General features: G+C 43.1%; 1 protein-coding gene and 1 pseudogene across 2 annotated transcripts in view; both read right to left on the minus strand.

Annotated features, from left to right (window-relative positions):
• The window catches only part of ODAD4 (outer dynein arm docking complex subunit 4), a 60,855-nt gene that overhangs the window by 35,418 nt on the left and 4,423 nt on the right, over positions 1-21,014 (minus strand). For both annotated transcript variants that reach the window (XM_069067692.1, XM_069067691.1), the window contains exons 5-8: positions 20,542-20,704; positions 19,207-19,431; positions 18,730-18,937; positions 8,839-8,925 (exon numbers count right to left, since the gene is read on the minus strand). In XM_069067692.1, coding sequence (XP_068923793.1) covers positions 8,839-8,925; positions 18,730-18,937; positions 19,207-19,431; positions 20,542-20,704 — 683 coding nt within the window. The remainder of the gene's footprint in view (positions 1-8,838; positions 8,926-18,729; positions 18,938-19,206; positions 19,432-20,541; positions 20,705-21,014) is intronic.
• On the minus strand, positions 10,979-11,514 carry LOC138145792 (mapk-regulated corepressor-interacting protein 1-like; annotated as a pseudogene).

Here is a 21,014-nt window from a genome sequence, read left to right on the forward strand (position 1 = left end):
ACATTCACTCATACTTGCTAAGTCTGATCATCATCACGGTGTCCTGTAGACATTTAAAATTTAACATGTATAAATTCAAGCTCATTACCTTTCCTTCTGAGCCCTCCCTTCTTCCTAGCTTCCCTGTTACTGTCCAGGGTACCACTACAACCAGCCCCAATCACCCAGGCTAACAACTTAGGTGTCATCCTCAGTTCCTCTCTCTCTCAATCCTCTGCCCCCTGCCAAATTCAATCCCCTGGCACAAGGTCTTATCACTTCACACCTGGACTTGCACTATAGCTTTCTGCTTAGTCTTCCTTTCTCAAGTTTCTCCCCATTTCAGTTCATTTTCCACTCACCTATTTCCACACCATCTCCCACATTATATGTGAGCTCCTTAAGAACAGAAACTATTTTTCCTTTCTTTGTATTCCCATCACTTAGTACAATGAAGTACTAAGCACATAGTAGGTGTTTAATAAATACTTGATGAACTGACAACATAGAGTTCTTTTCTTTTGTCCTAAAAGGAGGGAGCAGAAAGGTGCTCAGAGGAACATGGTGCATAAGGGAACTTGGGAAGGGAAGGGAGAAGAGAAAAGAGACCCATCACTCAGAGCGTTAGACACCACTGCTGTCATGGCCACTTCCAATGAGCAGGTGAGAAAAAAAAAAAATGAGAACAAGAGCTTGCTGCTCTAGTAACTGCTGTTCTCTGTCTTCCATGAACCAGAATGTTGAAATTTCCACTTTCCTATCTCCTACTTTGCTCTGTTTTTTTTCCATTCCTTGTTTCTTTTAAATAGTCTGTTTACTTATTTGTTCTCAAAAAGAAACTGGCTTCTCTGAAACGCTGTTCTGTGTATGTCCTCTGGGTATTAAAAGAAGTAGAGAGAAGAGAGAAAGAGGCCATGGGCATTCTGATCATTTTTTCTTTCACCCAGGAAAGCAGCAGAGGAGCTCAGAAGGGCTTTTGCTTCTGGCACTAAGTACCCATCACAAGTACACTGGTATGACCCATTCCAAGGATAGCATCAGGTGGTAAGCATGCCTGTCAAACTGAGCCAGGCTCAGGGTGGACAGAAACCTCCTATGGAGAAGAGGGCAAAGCTGCCTTATCTTGGTTTTTAGTGTGAATATGGACTATGAAAGCAGATTCTTCTGACTTTTGGGATTTTAAGCAAGAGAAATCAGAAAATTTACAATAGAGGTAACTGGCTTGAGGCAGCCAGGCATTCATAGAGACATTGCTTTCTGATTCTTCAGTATTGGCTCTTTCCATTATTATGAAGCATAACTCAAGAAGAATTGGATTATTCTCCTAGTAATAGAGAATGTGAGCTGGGTTTAAATTGTCAAGAGACAAGCTGGTTTTACTGTACTGATGATGAGCTATCTCCACAGTAATCCTGCTTGAAGAGGAGCCATAGGCTTAGACATTTGGTCTATGTCCTTGGCCGAGGAGCCAATGGGGCAAAACAACTGTGAAAACACATTACAAAACATCCGTTTTAGCAAAACTGAAAATATTAATAAACAGTACTTTTCTCTAAAGCCTTTTCCGGATTTGTGGGGAAAATATCTTGTAAAAGTGGGGGATAGTTTGATGATAGTTCTTAAGGGAAATGGATTGAGGTTGGATACTAACCTTTCAAGGAAGAGTAACTCTTGTCTTGTTTTTATCATTGCCTTCCCCACCCCAGAAGAGAAGGGGTTCTTGACCCATCTAAGAGGAGTCTCCTTTTTGCTCATCCCCTTGAAGCAACTGGCTAGAGATATGGCCTACCCTTCTCCAATGAAGATAAGACACCCACTGAAGGGAGGAAGTTCCTTTGTTTACTCGAGAGGGAAGTAAAAGAAATGGGATCGTTGCTCAACTATTCTTGAATATTAACCCAAACTGCATACATATTGTTCAGTATTCCATAAATATTACCTTAAATTGTCTTTAGGAAGTCATGTCAGAGGACTTGGGGGACTATGGTAGTTTGGCTTTCTCTCTCTCTCTCTCAGCTAGAATTGATTTAATTCAATTGTTTCTGGCAGGCCTGAGTACAGTAGTAATATTTTTTTTCCTTTGACATTACCATATGTGGAATTTTGACTAAAGGCCTCTAGTCAGAATGCTCCCCTATGCAAGATAATACCACAGTGATGAGGAGCCTTGTTTTGTCTCAGAGAGCTGGGCACCAATCCCCTCTTCTTCTGGTGTGCTTTGTGCCTTCTTGTGCAGGTGGGGCCCCAGGAGCCAGAGCCTGGTGCAGAGGGCCACTGGCCCCAGGGGCTGGAGAGTAACAGCAGAGAGGGCATACCACACATTTGGGTGGAACTTGGCTTTAAATTATTCATAGATGACCTGTTTCTGAGCTTAGATTTCCTATGCAGCAGAACAGTTACTTCAGCTATTACTTTACTGTAATCTACTGAAAGTCTACCTTGTGTCCTGGTGATAAGCTGGAAAGTATCCAGAGGAGGGCAGCCAGGATGCTACATCTTATATTCTAGCCTACAGGTCACTTTGACTCTCTCTCTCTTTTTTTTTTTTTTTGCTTTTTGGAGGGCAGTTGGGGTTGTGACTTGCTCAAGATCACACAGCTAGATTGTAGTTTTTTTTTGGGTGTGTATGTTAAGTGTCTGAGGTCGCATTTGAACTCAGGTCCTCCTCACTCCAGGGCTGGTGCTCTATTCAACACTTTGCCTCTTTTTCCAAAAATTTCAATTCCTGACTGATATTCATCATCTCTGTCCCAACCCTTGCCTCCTCTTCTTTCAGGATTTCAATATTCACATTCAAATGTTCTGGTGTCTTACTTCATCAAAAGTCAACTCCCACGACTTTCATCTCCATTCTATTTTAGTTTCCCTGAAGGAATGATCACATGGTAAGGGAGTAAACTATTATCACAATGAACACAAGATTTAGAGAGGAATTGTTTCTGTTCTGAGAGGACCCAGAAGGTGAAACTAGGAGCAATGGGTGGAAGTTATAGGGAGCCAGAATTAGGTGTGAAATAAGGAAAAACTTCCACACAAGAAGATATGACTTGTGTGTAGAGGGGAATCTTGATCAGATACTGGTGGGATTGGATGGTCTCTAAGGTCCCTTCCAATTCTGAAATTCTGGGTTTAAATCTAGGCTTTGTATGTACTACAGTGTGACCTCAAATAAAATGATAACTAAGCATCTCTGGGTTTCACAGCCTCATCAACAAAAAAAGAGTGTTTGGGATTAGATGATCTCTAAGGTGCTCTAGCTCTGTATCTACAGGACAGGAGTCTTTGCCATTGTGTCAGAGCAGTCACCAGCTTGGTCCCATTCTCGTCCCATGTTTCCAATGGTTTTCTGACATAGCTCTAAGACTCAAGACAAATTGTGTATCTGGTCTAGCCTTAGTTGGGGAGGTGGGAATGTGTTGGGAGATGGACAAGAAAATGGAAAGCAGTCTAAATGTTCTTCTCAGCCCTAAGAAGAATCAGTGGGAAGTACCACCTAAGAGAGGGGTATGTCCCATCCAAGCGCAAAACCCAGAAAGCTCCAATTTGACTAGGAAGGGGACAATTGGCTGAGATAGAGGTTAGGGAAGGAGCAAGGGGGACTTTTGTGTGCTGAGACTGACTAGAAAAGAACTGGATACTAGTTAACTAGTCCAGAGTTATGTAAGCCTTGGTGATATCTTTGTAATAAAATAATTATAGAGAGATAGTAGACAATAATGAAGATGATGGTGATGATAATAGATAGATAACATTTATATAGCATCTACTATATGCCAGGCACTGTGTAAAGCACTTTGTGAATATTTTAGTTGATCTTCACAGCAACCCTAGGAAGGTGCTAATATTATCATCATTTTATAGGTGAAGAAACTGAGGCAGACAAAAGTTAATTGACTTACCCAGGGTCACACAGCTAATACTATCTGAGGTTATATTTGAACTTAGGTCTTCCATTGGGCCATGTAGCTGCCATCAGCTTTCAGTAGACAGTTGACTAACATGATAGCAGCCCCCTGCTGACCCCCAGGATGAAGGAAAGGAGTTCTGTCTTTTCAGGTACAAACATATGAAAATCCTCATGGCTGTCACAGGTTCATACTGCCCACCAGTCCTGGGGGCAGATACATGCTGTCCCCAACTTGATATCCCATCTCCTGCCTCCTTGCATTTGCCTCCCCCTATGCTCGGAATATACTCGGGCCTCATCTCTGACTTTCAGAATCCTTATCTCCCCTCATACCTTAAATCAAAGCCCCTCTCTTTCATAGGGCCTTCCCTGATATCCCACTTACTATTCTCTCCCACCTCAAATTTCCCTAGAGTTTCTTGTCTGATATTTCCTCCTCCCCTCCCCAATTCTCCACACCACCATACCAGCACCATTTTATCATGTATTATACTAATGTATTTGTGTTTTTCCCTGTTCTTCCTCCCATATACAATGTAAATTTCTGGCCAGAGACCATTTCATTCTTGCCTTTGCTTTCCCCTAAAGTCTCACACTATGCCTCTCATGTTTTAGGATGCTTACTAAATGCTTAATGCTTAATCGATTATGTTAAACAACTGAATTTGTTGAATTTTTCAGACCTCATCAAACCATCTGTGCTATGCACCCACACCCTGGTCCATATTGGCTGACTGACTATACTTTACACTAACTGTGCTGTTAAAAAATGACAAAAGGGGGAAGATTGACATGAACGGAGGCACAGGGAGGTGAACAGGACCAGGAGAACAGTTTATACAAAACTAGAAAGACCAAACTCTGAGCACAGCAATGACCAGCTGTGATTCTGGAGGAGTCATGACAAAGCACAGTGCCCACCTCCTACTGGAGAGGGGACAGATTCAAGGTACTGAATGAGACCCATTGATAGTCTGGATGTAGCCAATGAGGGAACTTGTTTTGCTCGACTCTGGATATTTGTTACAAAGGTTTGTTTTGTCTTGGTCTTTTCCGCTTTTGTGGCTGAGGCGGAATGAAGAGGAAATGCTTATTCGTTAAAAAAACAAGAGCAAGTTTTGGCAGGGCAATTGGGGTTAAGTGACTGCCCAAGGTCACACGGCTAGTAAATGTTAAGTGTGTTAAGTGTCTGAGGCCAAATTTGAACTCAGGTCCTCCTGATTTCAGGGCTGGTGCTCTGTTTACTGCGCCACCTAGCTGCCCCAATAAGAGCAATTTTCTTTTTTTTTCTTTTGCTTTTTAGAGGGCAATTGGGGTTAAGTGACTTGCCCAGGGTCACACAGCTAGTTTTTGTATTAAGTGTCTGAGGTCAAATCCAAACCCAGGTCCTCCTGACTCCAGGGCTGGTGCTCTATTCACTGCGCTACCTAGCTGCCACAATAAGCGCAATTTTTAAGGCATTACAGGCTTACTCTAGCATTTTCTTCATCTGAATATGTGGCTCCTAGTGCTTTTTTTCGTTGCTTACAGACTCTTTTGTCAGCTCACTGCCCTCTAGGGGTTGGAAGCATTCCTGCTGCCATTTTTACTTGGAGATATTCCTTCCCTTTGGTTGCACCCTATGGCTTTCTGAAAGACTCTGTAACTGGTGTAAGAGGGAAGGTCCCAGAGCAGAGGAAAGGTACCCTGGATTTGGAGTTAGAGACCTGTTCAAATCCCAGTCTTCATTTATGGCCCATACCTGCTATTTGATATCTGTATGACCCTGGACAAGTCACTTATCTCTCAGATTCAGTTTCCTCACCTGTAAAATAAGGTTGGATTTGATGGCCTCTAGGGTTCCTTCCAGCTCTAAATCTAGGATCCTATGACTGTATAAATCTAATCTGTGAAATGGACAAAAGATGGCAAAAAAAAATTACGCTCAAAATATTTGATCTTGGCCCTCTCTGAATGCCTACTACACTTAGGCTTTAATAGTATTACTTATTCTCTAAGTCATTAGAATTCAACAAGAAGCTTTGAGTGCCCACCATTCATTAATTCATAAATTCATTCTATAAGCATTTGTTAAGCTCCTACCATGTGCATGGCACTCAGCTAGTCCTTGAAGAGGTAAGGACAAAATAAAACACAATCCCTTCCCTCAAGAAGCTTATACTTTCCATTCAGGTGAAAGGATGAAAAAAAGATAAGGTCCCTCCCAATCCTTAGACTCAAGGGTTGTTAGAATTAAAGTGTCATAAGAACAGAACAATACGTATTTTAACAGGGTATTTGGAGCCAAGTTTTGGCCTGCAGAAGTCAGGTCTTTAGCGTCTAGGGAGCCTCTGGAAACAAAAGGGCTGGAAAAAAAAAAAAAACCAGTCCAGTCTTCCCTCATCTCAAGCAAGGGAAGAGGAAAAATGTCCTGAAAAGGAACAAAAGGTGATCGAGTACATGAAGGGATGAAATGAATACCCGAGAACCTTTACAACAACACGGACATTCAGTTTTGATTTCAGATTCAGATCTGAGTAGGGAGACCAGTGGCAGAGAGCCCAGATATGGATAGAAGCAGCTGAGAAAACTCAGCCAGTGTTCTAAGAGCAATGACTCCCTCTACCTTCCTCTCCCTTCAGTAGCCAGCCCATGGGACAGGCAGAGGCACCCCATGGAGTGGCTCTGAGATAGTGAGGTGCTGACTTTCCATTCAAGAGAAGGGATATCAGTCAATGCCTGCCTCTTCTCTCTTGATATCCAAGAGGATGAATATGAAATCCAAAGTTTTATTGTTCTTTAAAGAGTATTCATAAGAGTCTGCTTAATTAGCATTAATGCTAGCTATATTTGGTCAGTCTCAACTGTTTCTTATCTACATACTAAATAGCTATAAAGGAAAAGTCAGGGGATGGGAGGTAAGGGTAGGTAGTAGTAAAATGACACCAATTACAATCCACCCAGAGAATTCTGAGCTTATATGATATAGAACCATATTGTTACATTTTATAAACTTTCCACAAGCAGATGTAACCATATCTATCTGATTCTCTTTTTTCTCCTAGCCTAAAAATGATGACTTACAAAAGCAGTTGGGTAGTCTGACTGGGGTAGAAGGGCCTGTGTTGGGCCCTGTGGGAGTCACAGCTGCCTATTCCATTGTTTGCCATAATCCATATGCAAAGAAATCCCTCTGTAAGGATGGGGCCAAGATAGGTAGCTAGAAAATAGGCCATACATGGTGGGAGGAGAGAGGGGATAACTGGGCAAGACTGGCAGGGTCCATACTCCAAGGGTTAGGGAAAAAGGAGAGGGAGTCAACAAGTCTCCCTTTTCTGTAGCAGCTCAATAATTGAACGCTTTTCTATGTTCAACCAAATAAACTTCCAAACCCTCACAGACACAGTGATACTCGGGCAATGCTTATTCAGGGTCACAAAGTGACTGCATATCTCTATTTCTTATGGTCAAAACATAGCCCAACAACAGACAGCAAGAGGGTCAGGGCGGAGGTAGTCTTCTAAAGGTGAAATTAGAACCCTAGTCTTTCTTGAGGAAGAAATGAAGATTCTGGTCTAAGACTTATCTTTGATAATTTGTCATATCAGGATATATTGTCTTGGGTGGTTTCTGATTGTGTCATGCATATAGTAAAGTGTTGTGCAAACTTTATAGCACTATATACAATTTAGCTCTTATTATTATAATAATAAATACAAATTTTGAGGTACCTCACAGCCTTAACTTGTTCTGAGCACATAGCACACACTCCATAAATACTTGCTGACTGACTTTCCCACAACCACTCTGAATGTTAGATGGTAAGAATGTGGGCTTCTGCAGTCAGCCCCTCTCAGTCTGACCTCCCCATGTCCTCAGGCACAGAAGAGCTTAGCTGCCCCCAGTTCTAGGCCTTGAAGCTCACATTGAGTTTTCTGCTCCTATTCTCTGGCTTTTGTCACAATTTAATCACTCTGGACTTTGATGGAAGGCTTGGAAATCACCACTGTTGAGATAACTGGCCTTAGACCCTTGTCTTGCCAGCACTGGAGTTGTATTTTATCCTTCTGGTCAGTTTACTGGTGGTTTATGGGTCAGCTCTGGCTTGCCATATCTGTCCTGGAAAATCACTGTTTTGGTTGAGTTTGGGGAAGAAGAGTGGTCTTCCTTGTGACCTTTCCAAGCAGAGGGGACTTTTACACTGCCCTCACTGTTGCTGTGATCAGGCATATATCAATTCTCCCTGCTTTTCTACCATTTCCCTCTGGGAATGTCTCCTTCCCCATTTTCTACTGCTAACTTCATGAAGATAGAGGCCATTCCCCTGAGCTTAGTGCTCTGCATGGATTAGTACTCAGCATGTTGAACTGAGGTCATCCTATTATAGGTACTTATTAATCTTAGGGCAATCATTAGCCATTAGGGAATTGGGCTCTTATGTGTAGGCCTTTCTGGGACTGTTGGACCTCACTGGTGCCTCTTTTTCCAACTACTCTGTAGTGTGTCTGAAACAAATTCACACATAACTAGTTTAGAACTAATAGCTAGTTGGAAATAAACTTCTGTTTTTGGAGAATAATGATAACAGCTAATAACAGCTAGCTAGCATTTATGCAGAGCTTAAAGGTTTGCAAAGCATTCTATATATGCTATTTCATATGGTCCTCACAACAACTCTGGGAAGTAGGTACTATTATTATCATTCCCATTTTATAGATGTGAAAACTTAGATTGAGAGGTTATGTGACTCACCCAGGGTCACACAGTGTCTAAAGCAGGATCTGAATTCAGGTCTTCCTAACTCCTGGCCCAGCACTGTATTCACTGAGCCTCCTAGCTGCCTTCAACATAACAGAACAGAATGAGAAGAGCTCTGTTTCCTGCTGCTGCTAATCCTCTCAATCTAGTACTTGTCATCATAAGAGCACTATGGGAGGTAGGGAGCCCAGGGCAGGGGGTTCCTGTTCACTTACGTGTTGATGGCTTGCTGGAACTTCCCGACTCTTGCAAAGACCCTGCCAATGTTATCCAGGGCTCGAGACTTGGCATCGATCAGGTCACTGTGGGGAAAGAGTTGAAAATACTTCTTATGTCAACTGAGAAATGTGACTTTTCTAAAGCAGCCCCTGGCTATGGATTTCACATTTCACCTCTTTCCATTCTACCAGCCTGTGGGATGGGGGTCATCTACCTGGAGCTGGCAGGGACCTCAGAAGCAAGCCAGTCCAGCCATCCCATTTTACAGATGAGAAAACAAGCCTAGAGAAGTTAGGTGACTTGAGTAAGGTCATGCAGGCAATAAATGCCAGAGGTAGGATTTGAACCATAGTTCTTTTTATTGGACCATGTTGCCTCCCACCTAGTCTAGGGTAGACAAGTATCATCTCATGCCTGGATGACAGTAGCAGTCCCCTGACAATCGTCTCCTTGCCTCCAGGGTCTCTCCTCTCTAAATCACTGCCTCTACCTTTTATAACACATTCATCACTTCTCTGTCCTGCTCAAAATCAAGTGCTCCTGATTTGTTTTAGGACAAAGTCCAAATTCATCACAATGGCTCTCAGAGCATTCCACAATTTGGCTGCATCTTTCTCGTACAACCCTATCTATTGAACAACACATATGCAATGCCCAGCATTGCTCTAGGCCCTGTGACAATATGCAAGTAAGAAGCATGATTCCTAACATGAAGGAACTCAGGACCTTGCTGGGGAGGCAAAAACAGTATTACAAAATGACGAGAGACATCAAACAGTAAGTGATTAAGTACTAAATTATGTGGCTTCCTCATGGTTGGGAGATGGTTCTTGGGTTCTTCCCATCCAGGACAACTCAAGTGCTGGCAGGTCCCATCAATCCAGAAAGGCTCTGACTATAGGTCAGGCAATGGGTTATCATTAAGGACTAGTAAGGAAGTTGGGAGAAATGAGCCACCTGGTTGGTCATGGCAAGGATGAAACTATCAGCTATGAGGCACGAGTTGTGGTCTGTGTAGGAGAAGGTAGCACCCACATACAGCTGTTGTGAGATACTGAAGTCAATTGTGTGATAGAAATCATGAGGAAGAGGTTGCGAAGGGAAAAGAAAAAAGTAATCAGAGAAGACTGATGGAGGACATGGGACCTGAGCCAGACATCAAACAAGGGAAAGATGTGGAGGGGTAGAATTTAGGAAAGAGAGTATTCCAGGCAGAGGGATATGAACAAAAGGAAAGGCTGGAAGGGAGTTAGAGTATGGTGCAGTCACAGGACAGACAGTAAGAAAGGATACTACCTTGGTGAGGATGGAAGGGCAGTGAGGAGCAGCACAAAAGTAGGTCATAAGGTTAGATAACTTGTATAAGATAGTCTGGTTACAGAGTACTTAAAAACTAGGCAGAGTAGTTGGAACTAGATGCAAAAGGTACAGGCAGCCATTGCCATTTTTTTTTTCCGAATGCCTAACCCCATCTTTATTTACAGCTCCTCAGGGTACAGAGTAATGGCAAACAACTCAGCTCTCGAATTGTAACAGAAAGAAAAAAAGGAACTACTGGTAACCCTCTCAGCAAAACTACCAGCTGGGAATAGGATAGACCAGGGAACAATAGCAGCCACTGAGCCTCAGGGAGAGAGGCTGCTGGTCTAGGAGAGACTTGGCATGGCTGCCTGATAACCCTGTGGGGAATGGGTCCTAGAGGGTTACCCAGGCATGAGGGAGCTGGGGCCAATAGGGTTTGGAAAGCAGGGAAAGGGCCTCAGTTGGACATCTGGGAAAGGAAAGATGGAGACTTCCCAGCTTACCCAAAACAGAAGCAGTAGCAGATGTCTACAGGTTGTGGGAGGTTGGAGCTACCACCACTTAACCTCACCACCTTAGAGAACCAACTTGATCCAACCCCCAGTGGTCCCAGATTCCCCCATATGTCCCTTGTTCCTTCCACCTTATGTCAGAAGTATAGGGAGATATGGGAGGGCTGCCATGCTCAGCTGCCTTTGGCATCTAAAAGCCAAAGAGGGAAATGGAGGGCAGACAGAGATAGGCAACTCCATAGACTTATAGGTTTAGAGTATAGGAAGAGAGGATGGGTGGTGACTGGGGCCAAGTCCCCCAAGTCACGGTAACAACTTGGAACCTCCCTAAAGAAAAAGGAAGGAGGAAAAGGGGAGGAAGGGCCTTGAGTGCCAATCAAGTACATCCTTGCAGGTACTCAGCCCAACATGAGCATAGCTCTTTACTTGCCCTGCCAGGGAGAGGGGCCCAGAGGAGAGGGAGAAAAACCAGCATAAATTCTGCAACTTTCAATCTTCCAAAGGCCATGGGGAGGAAGGGAGCAACCAGGCCACTGCCCTTAGGACTTCTTGGCATCTTGTGTGTTCCAGCATTTCAGGTCACTCAAGTCAAAAGGTTTGAAAGTCTTCAGGCTGGGGTTAGGGCCCTTTTCCACGTACTCCTCCACCAGGCCACACTTGCTGCCAGACATCTAGTTCTGGAGGTCTTGTTCTACACACTGCTATGCTTCATAAATGAAGCGAATGTTCTCCTCATGGGCTGGAGTGAAGATCTCACTGCTGTTGCTTGAAGACTGGGAGCTACTATTCCTTTTGCCATTGCAGACAACTCTAGAGACAGAGGAACTGGTCATAGCTATGTCTAGTCTGGTGTCTGGTCTAATCACTCAACTCAAATGCCTGGGTTTCCTTCTTGGTTTCAGTCTGCTGTTGGGAAGCTCTGGAATGGTACCTGCTCACCCAGTTTCAGACCTGTCACTGCTGCAGCCACTTTCAGTTGGGAGGCCCGGGATGGAAGTAAGTCCATTGCAATTTTTCTTTTTTTATTCGCTTTTTGGAGGGCAATTGGGGTTAAGTGACTTGCCCAAGGTCACACGGCTAGCTTTTGTGTTAAGTGTCTGAGGCCACATTTGAACTCAGGTCCTCCTGACTCCAGGGCCAGTGCTCTATTCACTGCACCACCTAGCCGGCCGCTCATTGCAATTTTTTAAGCAAAGGAATGACGTGAAAATAGTCTGAGGAAAACCATACTGGTAGGGAAGAGGATAAGCATTTATATAGTACTTACTATGTGCCACCTCTCCTGGATCACTGCCTTGTGGCAGCAGAGGGACTTGCACAGTTCAATGAAACTATGATCTATGACATGCAGAGTTATCCAAGATGGACAGGTCATAGTAAATAGTTCTCACAAAAGGTAATTCACTGGGAGCGGCTAGGTGGCACAGTGAATAGAACACCAGCTCTGGAGTCAGGAGGACCTGAGTTCAAATCCAGCCTCAGACACTTAACACTTACTAGCCTGTGACCCTGAGCAAGTCACTTAACCCCAATTGCCCTACCTTCCCCCCTCCAAAAAAAAAAAGGAAATGGAAAACAACTTCAGTATCTTTTCTAAGAAAACCCCATGGACCAGAAGGACCTATGGTCTCTGGGGTCATGCAGTTATACATGACTGAATAACTAAACAACAATACTATATGCTAGCTACTGTGCTAAGCACTTTTTATAAATATCTCATTTGATATTCACAAACAGCCTTGAGAAGTAGGTGCTGTTATTATACCCATTTTACAGTTGAGGAAAATGAGGCACGCAGAGGTAAAGTGATTTGCCCAGGGACACACAGATACCAAGTATCTGAGGTCAGATTTGAACTCAGGACCTCCTGACTCCAGGTCCAGTACTCCATCCACTGGATTGTAGTGTATAGAAAATGGAATGGGGGTGGAAAGTAACAATGTCAAAGCCTTTTTGCTCCTGCTGTGACAGATGAGGGCTTATCTGTCAGTAGACCAGGCCTGAGGGCTGAGATAGGGCAGGAGATTGGTGGTTAATGCTGGATGGGGATCCAATGACAGAGGAAGGAGCTATGAATAGGCCTGAAGTGGGAAGCAAAATACAAACAGCATTAAAACAAACCAAGACCAGATTCTGAGAGAAAAACAGCAATGCCAGAAAGAAGAGAAGACTGCAGAGCCAGGCTAGCATGAGAAATGGGGAAGCAGAAGAAAGGTATATATCTGTAAAAGAAGCTTAGTCACAGGGGGGACAGGATCCTTTATGTGATGAGGAACTCTGACATATGGCTTCCTTTTTATGAAGAACTGGGGCTGTTGGCCAAGCAGATATCCTTGTCTTACGAGAGATGTCCTGTTGCCTACTTCATATATAAGAACTATACCTACTAGATATACTATATCTACTTTATCTACTAGATAAATAAGCAAATGAACAGGAATAGCCAGTTTAAAAAAAAATTCAACCCATGAGATAAAATGGTCCAAATCCTTGCTAATACGATAAACAAGATTAAAACAACTATGAGGTTTTACCTCATACCTGCCAGACTGGTAAAGATGAGAAGAAGCAAAAATGGTCAAAGTTAGAGGGGCTACAAGGAGACAGGCACACCAATACACTGTTGGTGAAGCTCTAAACTGATCCAACCATTTTGGGAAACAATCAATCAATCAGTCAACCAATCAACATTTCTTAAGCATCAATTTAATTTGGAACATTCTAGAAAAGTCACTCAGTTTCACATATCCTTTGACACAGTGGTATCACTACTAGGCATAACCCCCACATAGATTAAAGACAGAGGGAATATTCCCATACATACAAAAATATTTGTGGCAGCGCTTTTTATAGTAGCAAGACTCTGGAAGGAAAGTGGGTGGCTATAGGCTGGAAAAAGGCTGAACAAATTGTAATGTATGAATATAATGAATGAATGAATATAAAGTATGAATATAATGTTATTATGTTTTAAGAAAAATTAATATGAAGAATTCAGAGAAACTTGGTAAGAAGCAAGAAATGATACAGAGAGGGGAGTAGCAGGAAGAAGAATTGAGCTCTCCCCATACCTCCTCTACACAGAAGATTGAGTCCTAAGCAGGAAATTCAAGAAAAATCACAGGGAATCATTTTCTCAGCCCAGGTTGACACATGGAAACAGAGAGTTCTCTGGACACTGGAGAGGGGATCTAGCCAGAAGTGGCCATACAGAACATTCCAGCACAGGAAGAAGTTGCACACCAATGCAAAAAAGGACACCAGATCCAATACAGAGGGACCTAATCTTATACAGAGTACAGGAATAGGAGCCTCCAAGAAGTTCTGTTATTTACTAGATAGTTCCAGATCACAGGTCCTGGATGAACTGAAGATGAGAGGTCTTCCATCTAGGGATGAAATTCCAGGATAAGGAATAGTCATCCCAGGGCCCAAGGCTATGTGTTAACCAAGGAGGAAATTCAGAAGCAAGCAGCATCAAGTGGAGCAGGGTCTCAGTTCCAGTTTCCAACCTCGTCTGAAATCCCAGAACAAAGAGGTACCTAAAATTCTGTTCCTCTGGATCAGAAGAGCTTTCTAGCAGGTATATAGTAGCTGTGTCCAGGAGCAATCTACTAGAACTCGATGCAAGGGCAAACTCACAACTGTTTTGCTTAGGCACAAACTCAGTTTAGGAACTTACAGAGTTCAGACAAGGGGGTTAGCAGTCAGACTTTCCCTGGATCCTAGTACTTTGGGAGCATTGAAATCTTGCCTAAACTGTCCCTAAGGTCTTGGAACAATCAATAGGCTGAGAAAGGAGCAGCAAGAATCTAGTGGATACAGGGTCCACCCAGACATTCCTTCCAGAAATGTGCAGACTGGCCTTAACATAAAATCCAAAGTCAAGAAGCAAGCTGGAAGAACGAGCAAACAATACTCCACCCAAAAAAATCCCACTATAAAAAGTAATTATGCCAACAGGGATACCCAAAACTTAAATCCAGAAGAAAATTACTCTAAAACATCACTCAGAGAGAAATACAGCTTAGGCACAAATTCAGAAAGATGAAGTAAGAATTTTTTTAGAGTTAAATTTTTTTAATAAGTGAAATGAGAATGCTGGAGGAAAAAAAGGGAGAAGAAATGAGAGCTGGGGAAGAAAGAAAAAGGAAGGGAATGAACAGTATGGCACAAGATTTATACAACCTTGGGGAGGGCAGAGTCAAGATGGTGGAGTAGAAACAGGACCTCCACATGGCTCCAGCTTCCACCTTCCCCAATTAAAAGGGGGGTAAAAGGGGACTCTGAACAAACTTTGGAGCTACAGAACCCACAAAATGACACAGAGAAGCTAACCTCCTGCTAAGGACAGCACAGCAGGCTGGCAGGAATTGGCCAGTGTAGCACTCTGGGAGCCAAGCCCAGGCCCCCGTGAGCCTGAGGTTTTAGCCCCAGGGCGGGCCTGACCAACCACCAGCTGCATCAGCTTTTGCCCCCAGGGCAAGAAGGTGCTGAAATGCCTTGGCGTAGCCAGAGCCATGTTGCAGCTTCAGCTCTAGGCCTGCAGACTGTAGGGGGACCAAGCGACCAGTCTGAGAGGTAATCACTCTTGCTTTAACCTGCTTGGATCTGGATTGCAGTCTAGGGTGGAGGTCCTGGGGTGTGTGTCCAGCTTGCCAGAGCGTGTGGACACCTCAGAGAGGGCACCCAACTAATACCTCCAGCAGCTGAGAAAACCCCAGTGTTTGGGATAGAAGCTCCCCTGTCTGGTGGCAGAGTCCTACTGTGGCAAAAAAAACTCAGGGGTCAAGTGACAGGGGCAACATGACCAGGCAAAGGAAGCAAAACAAACAGAAGAATCCAATATTAGACTCCTATTTTGGGGACAAAAAGGATCAAAGCATGGAACAGGAGGAAGACAGTGAAGTCAGAACTCCTGCACCAAAAGCTTCAAAGGAAAATACGAGCTGGTTACAGGCCATAGAGGACCTTAAGAAGCAGATAAGAGTAGTGGAGGAAAAATTGGGAAGAGAAATGAGAACGATGCAAGAAAATTACAAAATGAGAGTCAACAGCCTGACTGAGGAAAATAACACCTTAAAAAATAGACTAACTCAAATGGTAAAAGAGGCTCAAAAAGGGAATGAGGAGAGGAATGCCTTAAAAAGCCAAATTTGCCAGATGGAAAAAGAATCTCAAAAGTTCACTGAGGAGAATCATTGCATCAGAATTGGATTGGAGCAAATGGAAGCTAGTGCTATTAAGAGAAATCAAGATGCTATTAAACAGATCCAAACAAATGAAAGAATAGAAGGCAATGTGAAATATCTCATGGGAAAAACCACTGACCTGGAAAATAGATCCATGAGAAAGAATTTAAAAATTATTGGACTACCTGAAAGCCAGGATCAAAGAAAGAACCTAGAAATCATCCTCCAAGAAATTCTCAAGGAAAATTGCCCTTGATGTTTTAGAACCAGAAGGCAAAATAGAGGTTGAAAGAATCCAACGATCACCTCCTGAAAAAGATCCCAAAAAGAAAACCCCTAGGAATATTATAGCCAGGTTCTGGAATTTCCAGATCAAGGAGAGAATATTACAAGCAGCCAGGAAGAAACAATTTGAATATTGTAGAAACACAATCAGGATAACCCAGGATCTGGCAGCTTCTACACTGAGGGATCGAAGGGCCTGGAATATGATATTCCAGAGGGCAAAGGAGCTGGGATTAAAACCAAGAATCACCTACCCAGCAAAACTGAATATCATGTTTCAGGGGGAAATATGGTTATTCAGTGGAATAGAGGACTTTCAAGCATTCTTTCTGAAAAAACCAGAGTTGAATAGAAAATTTGACATTCAGATACAAGAAGTAAGAGAAGCTTGAGAAGATAAATAGGGCAAAGAAATCAGAAGCCACTTATCAAAGTTGAACTATTAACATTCCTATATGGAAAAACAATAATTGTAACTGATGAAACTTTTCTCAGTATGAAAATAGTTGAAGAGAATATAAATATAAATATTACATATATTTATATATGTCTATGTATGAGGGTATATAGGCATATATAGAACAAGGGCTTCAGTGTTCATATTCCTTCAGGATAACTGCTGACTCTAAGTGTAGAAGATAACATCTCCAAAGTCACCTAAGTATAAGGGCCCTGCTCCCATCTCTGAAGCTTATACCAGAGTAGTTCCCATCCCACTTTGACAGAAGATCAACAGTTTAGCTTAGTCTCTCAGATCTTGGGCACTAATCAGATTAGGAGGAAAGGGATGTTGGGTTGTTTAATGAGACTGATGTGGATGCCTAAGGATCTGCAACTTAGATTTTTAAAAGATATATACAAAGGATGGCAGATAAGAAGAATGTCAGAATGAGCTATGGCTGACAGGAAAGTTAAGTGTGACAAAAAGTGCCTCCATAAACTATGTTTCTACTGGGGAGAACAGGAGGATCATTTGTTCCTTGAGGTAGAAAGACTAATGACACATACAATAAACAAAAGGTATACTTACTTTGCTTTTCTTCTTTGCCAAAGAAAATTATCTTTGGATTGGAAAGTAGAGAATACAAATGGCTTAATAGGAAATCAAAACCCAAGATAAGCAAGGAGGTAGGAAGAATGCAAGTCACCCAGACAGATGAACGACATTTCTGAGTCATTATATTAAACCAGAACTGGCAACCATGGTAGTTGAGCCAATGCGGCTAATCTCTGAAAGGTCATGAAGAAAGAGAGATGTTACAGGACTGGAGAAGGGAAAATCTTATCCTCAAAAAGTAAAAAGAGTGGAGTCTGGAAACTATAGGCCAATGAGCTTGAATTTGATTCTTAAAGGGATGGATAAGGAATATCTAGAAATTACAAGATCATGAGAGCCAATGTGGCTTCATCAAAAACAAGTTATGCCAAATCACTACAGGGTAGCCACTGGTCAATCCCCTCATTACACTTCTTTTTTGGGGAAGGGGGCACAGTTTCTAGCCTGAGGGATCAAAAGAATGTAGTAGATATAATTTTCCTAGATTTCTGCAGTGTTTAACAAAGTGTTTCATGCTATTCTTATAAAACAAATGAAGAGATGTCTAATGGCTAGACCCAATGAGTCATCTTTAATGGTTTAATGTTAACTTGGAAGATAGATAGTCTCCGCTGGCATGCCCCAGGGAACTATACTTGGCCCTGTGCTGTTTACCATTTCTGTCAATGACTTGGGATGAAGGCATAGAGGGCTGGTCTCTCAAATATGCAGATGATACAGATAAGAGGGCCAGCTAACTTACAGGATGACAGGATTCAAAAAGATGTGAATTATGAGAACCTTGAGAGCACTATAAGATGACATTTAATTAGGATAAAGGTAGAGTCTCACACTTAGGGCCAAAGGAGGACAGTCAGAATGGTGAAGGGTCATTAAGTTCATGCCAGCTGTGGATCCATTAAAAGAACTATGATGTTTAGCCTAGAGAAAAGTTCAAGGAGACAAGATAGCTGTCTTTTAAGTTCTTTTTGTTTGTTTGTTTGTTTTTGTTTTTGCCTTTTGGAGGGCAAGTGGGATTAAGTAACTTACCCAAGGTTACATGGCTAGCTGTCTTTTAAGTTCTACAGCCCTGCCACATGGAAAAGAGAAGCAGCTTGTTCTGCTTAGCCCCAAGGGATCAGACCAGAAGGAAAAGAGATAGATAGAAGCTGCAGAGGCAATTTAGACTTGATAGAAGAAAAAATTTCTAACAATTAGAGCTATCGCAAAGTGGAATGGCTTGGCCTTGGAGAAAATGGGTTCTTCCTTACTAGAAGCCACTGGGCAAAAAACCTAGATGATCATTTGTTAAATGTGTTGTAGATGAGATACTTGTTCAGGCACAGTTTGGACTAGATGGTCTCTGAGGTTCCTTCCAATTCTGAGATTCTGTGATTCCATCTGCCCCTAACATGCAAAACAAAGGATAAAAGCCAAGGGAAATAGCTAAGAAATAGAATTATCCTGGTAGGCAGAGATGTGCATGCTACATTTGTAGAGAAATAGTTCTGTATTCAGGGTCAAATCCCTGCTCCAATCACCTTTCTGGTGGACACTCACTAATTACGGGCAATCTCCAGGTCCTTCCGATGGCTTTGCAATGCAGCTGCCATATGCCCCATCTCAATCTGTGCATTCCCAATGCAGCTGTATAAATTTCCAAGCAGTTCATCTTTGTTGGGCACTTCTTCCTTGTCCCACTCCATCACCTTCTTTAGCACTTTCTCAGCTTTCTGGCAGCTCCCCTCAGCACTGCCACTGGTAAGTACTGGGAAGGAAAGAGGCCAGGGTAGGACGTCAGGTATGTCCCCATAAAACCAGGCAGCTGGTCCAGGGTAGAAGGTCTAGGGGTTCATGCTTCTATTAACTGATTCCTCATGTAGAAATGGGCTAAATTTGAATTGATTGCCTCTCTCTGGGCCTCTGGCCCCAGGCCTTTTGTCCGACCCTTGCTCCCCACCTCCCTTATACCATAAACAGCTGGGAAGGAAGGAAAGAATCCGATCCTGCCCACACCTGTGTACCAGTGCCACTTACACATGTCAATTTCCTCTAGGCTCTTGAGAATATAGCGGGCAGTCTCAGAGGGGCGGCGCCTCCGATCTCGGACCCACTTCTCTTGCATAAGCTTCCGATCCCGCTCACGAGCATAGATTGGTTTCTGCTGCCTCCAGAAGTCAGTCCGAGTATCTAGGTAATTTATGCCAGTCATGATCAAATCTTCCACAGTCATTCCATGCTTGATAGTTCCTTTGATCAGGTCTTTGGGAATGAGAAGAGGAGGAAGGGAAGAGCTAAGAACAGAAGTCAATGGGAGTCATGTTGCCCTGAGGTAGGGTTAATAAAAGGGGAGCTCTTGGTCAGAGACCCATACTTTGGGGTTCTCCCTGTGCCAAACTTGTGGAAAATCTGAATGAAGGAAAATCATTCCAGCCAAGAGTTAGGCCAAAATGGACCTCCAGCATTTAAAGAAGGATGATAGATCTTTCTTCCAGTTACCACCTGAGTGGAGAAACCTCTTATTTTGATACCTGAGGTATGGAGAGAAGTAAAAGGAGTATACTACTGCACTGTACACAGTAGGTATTTAATCAATTGAAAGAGAAGCCCAAGAAACCTCCTTTCCAGGCTCTCAGTACTACCCAGGCTCCTATTATACTTAGCAGAGTCCAAAATCGTGGCCTCAGAAGTTGTACCTTGAACAGCTGCTTCTTTCCCTGTCCTTGGAGCTTTGGGGTACAGGTAGGTAAAGTTGGGAGAAGGGGAAAAACAGGGACACTGGATATGAGATCCCAGCTTGGCCTCAACTCCAAATGGAATGGTACATGCTGGAAACTTGCCCAGAATTGCAGGTCAAAGCTAAGAGTAAGGCTCTGGGGGTACTGTATCAGGTTCCAAGCTCTGTCTGGCCATCCCACCCTTCACAAAGCATATATTCTGGGGGGCAGAAGTCATCCAGACCTGTAACCAAGAAGGCACATCTGTATCAAAACAGCTGCCCCTGAGAGGTAGGTGACCTTGAGGGAATCTTCCTACATTATTAGAAAGTCAATTCTAGAGAAAAGGCATTTAGTCAAATTGCCCAAATTTCAGTAGTCAAATTATCTAATGACAGTAATAATTCCTGGGCTTATGTCTGAGCATTTCTACCATGGCACTTTCATTTTCTATCTCATTTTTCTTCTCCTTCCAGCACCATTAGCCCAGACTGTTCTCACTGTGCAAACAGAGAAATTGAGGCCGTAGAAAGCAATGGGAGTGGCCCAAATCTTCTGACTCTGGTTCTATGTTCTTTTCTATCTTCAGCAGCCCCATGCTCATGAGGGACATCTACCCCACATCCCAAATCTCAATAACTGTAATCAACAAGACCTTCATCCTTAAGGAGCTTTTCCAGATATTCCTTGTCCACATAAAGCTCCCCTAAAAGCTGTCGCACAGTCTTCTCACTCTTCAGTGTGCTCTTTCGTTTACTTTCTGCCTTGGAGTCCTTCCAAAGTTTCCTCATGGGAGTCTTCTGTTGGGCTTTCATACTCTGGGAGTACAGAGTAAGACAAAGCAGAGCCTCATTAGGAAGCAGAAAACCCCCAGGCCTTGGCTTCCCATGACACTTGGGCTTCTCCTCCTCCTCCTCTGTGATCTCCCTGTAGGCCTAAAAACCATAGCCCATGGCAGAGAGCATGACTGCTACTCATTCAAGAATAGGGCTGGGAAATGGTCAGACTCCCAAGCTCCCTCTAACAATCTGGGACTGTGGAAGCATTTAAGCATGCACCCATGAGAGAGAACTGAACACTTCTAATCATGAGGACTATACAGATCCCCAAGCATATGTGGATTCCTCC

The sequence above is a fragment of the Petaurus breviceps genome, unplaced genomic scaffold (assembly GCF_028583685.1).
Source record: "Petaurus breviceps papuanus isolate PSGF00001 unplaced genomic scaffold, PetGlider_PUasm1.0 90750, whole genome shotgun sequence".
NCBI lineage: Eukaryota > Metazoa > Chordata > Mammalia > Diprotodontia > Petauridae > Petaurus > Petaurus breviceps.